General features: G+C 37.1%; 1 protein-coding gene across 1 annotated transcript in view; it reads right to left on the reverse strand.

The window, feature by feature from the left end:
- Positions 1–3,136, reverse strand: part of tat (tyrosine aminotransferase) — a 49,055-nt gene extending 45,919 nt beyond the window's left edge. The window contains exons 1-2 of the mRNA XM_039763464.1: positions 3,050–3,136; positions 2,493–2,723 (exon numbers count right to left, since the gene is read on the reverse strand). Coding sequence (XP_039619398.1) covers positions 2,493–2,723; positions 3,050–3,116 — 298 coding nt within the window. The 5' untranslated portion in view covers positions 3,117–3,136. The remainder of the gene's footprint in view (positions 1–2,492; positions 2,724–3,049) is intronic.
- Between the last annotated feature and the right edge of the window lie 2,864 nt (positions 3,137–6,000).

Below are 6,000 nucleotides of genomic sequence, written 5' to 3' on the forward strand. Positions count from 1 at the left end.
TAAAAGAGGAAATTGTAGGAGATTACATCAGTCAGTCTGTCAGGCTGGACAGATTCAGATCAGAACAGTTCTGATCAGGAAGGGGTGATCCAGAGAAGGATGGAAGCTGCAGGTTTTCTTTTTTTTTTGTTGTTGTTGTAGAACGATCAAACAGTGGCTGACCAGCAATGCAAAGATGACAAAAAAAAAGTGAAAGGAAAGCCAGGAGCTGCTAGTCAATTTTGCAGAATGCTGCAAATGGCTCAATACATAAAGGAATAAATATAAAAATGCATTTATTTATGTATATACTTATTTGGATTGGAAAACTATCCATTATTCAGACACTTTGTTCTCCTAGGTGACAAGTCATAAATTTAAACTACTAGTTGTATTTCGCTCCCAATTTTTAAACTGCTTTATCCTGAACAGGGTCGTGGAAGGGTGGGGGATGTGCTGGAGTCCACCGATCCCAGCTAGCATAGGGAACAAGGCAGGAACAAACCTTGGCCACGGCGCCAGTCCACTGCTGGACGAACACACACACAACAACCCTACCACACACTTGGGCCAATTTAGTATTGCCTACCTGAGAAGAAAGCAGAGCATTAAGAGGAAACCCACACAGACACGGGAGAGCATGCAAACTCCACACTGGGTGGGGACCCGGAAAGGGAATCCTGGTCTGCTTACAACGAGGCAGCAGAGCTAACGCTGCTCCACCGTGCCGCTACAATTTGCGATTGTTTAAAAAATGAAATGACATAACGTTCTCGTCGGGTTGTACGTGTCTGTTCATCTATTTCATCTCAAGATAACTGACGCAATTTCTGCGGCTATTCACTTAAAATGTCCTTGTAAGAACGACCCTCTTGATCTTTCACATTATCGTTTGAATAACTTACAAAGCAAAGCGGTTCAATGATTATTTTATTGAAAACACTGTTCAGATGCGCGTTGGAGTCGTATAAACAAAAGATTGTATTTTCAACGTAATTAAAATAATTAGATCACTATCTATCTATCTATCTATCTATCTATCTATCTATCTATCTATCTATCTATCTATCTATCTATCTATCTATCTATCTATCTATCTATCTATCTATCTATCTATCTATCTATCTATCTATCGAATTCTGTTAAAGGGCGGAAAATACTGGGGAAAAAGCACAACGATCCTTTCCGAAATCCGCACATCCACGTCGAACCTTGTTAATGCAATTCACGGTCTCATATCCAGTCAACATTAGACACAACTTTAAACTGCGAAGTCACAGATATTTAAAGTATGGAAAGTCTCAGAACGCGAAATTTGCTCCCAGTTCAATTACTGTTTTGTTTCCATTATAACGATTTCTTGATAAACATAACGGTAACAAAGATTTATAAACACAAAACAGTAAAAGAAGCGTACATAACCAGTGCAACTGTTACATAAAGAGCTCTCAATGCAATTGAATGAACAGTAACAGGGACATCCATAAACGAACGGTAAACAGGTAGCAGAAATGTTGATAACAAACGCGCCATGTCGAAATTTTTGAAAGCTGCGCAAATATCGAAAACGAACGACGCTCATACTTAAAAGTCGATCTGTATTTCATATAGCGCCTTTCAAACCGCGCACGTGATAACGTTTTGATGGTTATATTACATAACTACTTCACATTAAATATTTTCCTAAAAGTTTTTTTTTGTCAAACTGCAATTACAAAAGCGGCTCCAATAATTTGTATCTTTTCATTTTTAAATGTTATGTGGATGAAACTAAATGGACGTAAATGGTGCGTCGGTTCTCGCTGTTTCGAGTTGCACACGTCTGAGCCGATTCGTTTAAATCAAATTTAACTACATATTATCTGTGCAGATTATAACAATATTATTAAAAAATGGGAAAACAATAAATACAAAAGTAACAATAATAGTGGACCGTCCAGGTTTGCCTTGCAAACAGCCCTGTCGGACACGTACCTGCACAGGCTAAGCAATTTGGAAAATGGAGGCTTGGAATATTACTAGTCATTATTTTCATCATATTTGTTCATAATCATAAGCCATTGAATATATGTACCCGTTTCATCTACCATATCCCGTCAATTTCGGGTTCAGAGCAAGAAATCAGCATTTCAATAATAATCCATATTCTTCAATGTTTTCATATTTATTAATGGTTGTTTTAACACTTTAATTATAGGCCAGACATTTCGCCGCTACTGCCACAATTACTACTACTACTACTAATAATAATAATAATAACATACTGTAATAATAATAAAAATAACAATAAACCATGCTGAAACTAAAAACGATTACAATATGCAAGCTTTCGATCAACTCAGGCTCCTTCTTCAGGCAAGATGTAATGATTACATCTTGCCTAAAGAAATGTCCTGAGTTGCCTCAAAACTTGCATTTTGTAATCTTTTTTATTTAGCTAATAAAAGGTGTCATTTTGCTTTACTTCTCACTACGATCTTTAAAGATAATTTGCAGCTTTAAAATGTACTTACCAATGGAGAGTCGAATCATACTTTTGTTGGGATTTGGTTCAATCTTCATGCTGTCCACTATAGCTCGTATCGGGTTAAATGTTTTATTGGACATTTCCGAAGCTTTGATGTTCCATTTGGGTTTTCTTATTTTCATTTTGGAAGGTAAGAATCTCCCGTTTATGCTGTCGTGGAGGTTGCCGTTACCGCTAACCTGGATTACATATGCATGATTCTCCATCTCTCTTGGACCTTTTTTTTAAAAAAAAGTTTCATTTTTAATGGACGGATACAAGTTTTCAGCACATATTTAATCGCTTCTAAATGCTATCGTAAATGGTATTGTAAACTATGTGCATCTTCTTTTAAAGAATTTCACGGAGTAGATTTTGAACTCGTAAAACTGCATATTGAAGCAGTGTGTTAATTATTCAGAGCAGCTGGCAAAGATAAAGCAATATGAATATGCAAGCACAATCATTTGAATAAACAGAAACAAGGAATTTAAAGAACATTTACGCTGTTGGACATAAAAGAACGGGTGACGGCTTTTAAGAATGACACTGTCTTGGTCATACCTGTTGTTTGAAACGAGATAGCACAATTGACAGACTTCGACCAAAGTTTGAATTGCCGAGTCTGCATATCCAGTTGCTATTTAAACGGATCCACCATAGAGGGGCCGAGTCACAACTCCATCGGTCATTGGCGGATCCTAAGGGCAGAGCCCCACACCCCCTTACATTCACAGGCGATGTAAAATACTTAGGGATGACGATTTTATATAATCCAAAAGGCTAATGTTTTTAAAAAAAGTCTTTTCGCGTCTGCTGTTAATTGTTTGATTGAAGGACTGTTCGTTTATTTAAGGGTCATTCTTTTGGCAAAGGGAAGGTGGTTCGTCCATAGACATTTTCTATTACAATTGCAAAGATAATATATACATTATCTATGGAAATGAATACACCATTTACAGTTGATGAAAATACTGCTTTTCAAACGATTAGACACACTTTAAACGCCATGCTAAATGTTATGATACTAAAATATACATTCAATTAAAAATGAAAGTATATAGTCAATTCCAATTTATAAAAATAGTAGTGTATCAGAGTAGAGAAATCCTCTGAAGATTGGTGGGAAAATAGTCTTGTGACACCATAAGAAATCATCGTTCTGGCCAGGGCATCTTACCAGCATCTTAGGCCCCTGGGTAAAGTAGTGCACTGAGGCCCCTGTTTTGAAACACATAGGTACCAGAAACATTGTGGGCCCCTATGCACCGGGGCCCCCGGCCAGTGCCCATTGTGCCCATATGGCCCTGGCAGGGAGTTCTTTTCTCTAATTTAATTTCTTTAACTTAATTTAACTGGCTTTGTTGTTTTTGACTGTAGATACATTTGTCCAAATTTTCTAAGGTTCTGCAGCTTTAGTGTACGTCATTGAACAATTGAGCAGTATATATAGTATGACACGTGTTCAAATAAATTTGTAAGCTAATCTAACAATGCATGCTTCTAGAAGTGAGACTATTAACTAACTGCCTAATTAATACTCTGTTTTTATATGAATAGTTAAGGACTTTCTATTTCATGTTAACTTACAGGGGGTAGAAGACTATACCATAAACTATGAGAAACTGATATTCTACTGAAATTAGCAGACATTATGTAACTTTTACATTAACTTTAACACTCCCAGACTGGCTCTTACACCAACTGATTTCTATAGTGATGCAGTAATGATCAGATTTAGTTCATAATTTAGTAAGATGTTATCTTACCCATAGAGAGCTTTGTTCATCCATCCTTATGTGACTGACGTTATGAAAAATGAAGGCCTGACAATATGTTGTGTATCTGGAGAAACTGCATCAAGTGCCAGAAACTGGCTGTTTGAATAAAACCCATTGAATGTGATGCACTCTAAAGAGATATAATTGAACTGTCTGTGCCACAAACCTTGCCAATGTTTCTCCACGCATGCAGAATTTTGCAGTGAACTGTAAGCATAACATGGACAAATAGTAACAGGGCCAAGATGTACATCAGGTAAGCTGATTTGTGTTTTCTCTTCAATTAAACAAAGTTCTGGATTTTGATGTTTTTGTCTTTATTGTGGTGCTGGAAAATGCTGATGTGTTGCATTTTGATTGGACAAGATTTTACTGTGCTCTGTACATGTGACAATGCTGGTATTTTTGAAACTGCAAAGTTTAGTGCGGAAGCAAAACAAAAAGAAGAAGAATTATAATTACTTGATTGAAAGGAGAGCTTTGGCCACTGGTTAATAGTTTAGTTTGAATGAAAACAGTTTTCAGTGCATTACTTAAGGGCTGAAGTTGGGTCCTTCAGATTTAAAATGTGAACAGTTTTCTTGTAGCCCGCTATAGGGCATCTTTGTGCTGCTAGTGTCACTCATTTCCTAGTTTCTGAGAAAGTTACTGCTTTCATTAATCTTAAAACAAATTAATAATAAAATAGCCAATCTGTTGTTTGTTTCCTTTTTTGTTCTCTGTAGACAAAGGTTATAAAACAGGCTGTGCTCAGTGCAGTTTCTTCCTCTGTACATTGCACATAGTTTATCATTGTGTTCTACACTAACATAACTAAGGTGTACAAGGAGAACGTTTGTATTATGTAATGTTATCCACCTGGCTTACTGCCATATCAAGGCAGATATCTTCATGGGTGCTTGTTGTGTCCCATTACTAAGAGTGCTTCCTGGGCTCTTTGGCATAATTACCCTCACTGTGACAAAATACGTAATCAAAAGCTATTTGGCTGGAAAACAATTCACTGCCATCCTGACATGACAGGGATTTATTTTGTGCAACAAATGTATTACATTTATTGAAACTTTTCAAATTGTTTGCAAAGTATTGTCTTAAAACCATCTACATGGTAAATGCATGTACAGTAAATAGGCATAATTTTTTTTTTATGGAGGGGGACTGAATGATGTTTTGCTAAATGTATTTACTACTTACTATAGATATTTTTTTACATAACATTTTCAGACCCTCTTATTTCAGTTTGGGGCTGCAGGGGGCATGGAGTGTATCCCAGCATTATTGGACACAAGGCAGGAATCAGCTCTGGACATGGTTCCAGTCCATCACAAGGCCAGCTCGTATGCACCCACACAGAATGGTCCTCTAGTTTAACTCATACATCTCAACTTGATGTTATTTTGGAAATTCTAAGTGAGTAGGATAGACAGAATTGCTGGGCTAAATGGCCTGTTCTTGTCACAATGTTTCTAATGTTCTGATGTCTTTGGGAATGTGGGAGAAACACCAGGGTACCTGAAGATAAACCCTTAAAGGCCCAGCAAAAAGCTGCAGGTTTCATCCAGACAGCACTTAGACACAAGCTGTGAACCCAGCATGCTGAACTTGTTACAGAGGAATGCCAACCACTGCACCACCATGTTGCAGTTCTAGTTGTTTATCTACATTTACTTTTAGTTTGTTTTCATTTGTGTTGCTGCTGCAAATATTTAACAGCCTGTGGTAAAATCTCTTCCC

The sequence above is a fragment of the Polypterus senegalus genome, chromosome 9 (genome assembly GCF_016835505.1).
Source record: "Polypterus senegalus isolate Bchr_013 chromosome 9, ASM1683550v1, whole genome shotgun sequence".
Taxonomy (NCBI): domain Eukaryota; kingdom Metazoa; phylum Chordata; class Cladistia; order Polypteriformes; family Polypteridae; genus Polypterus; species Polypterus senegalus.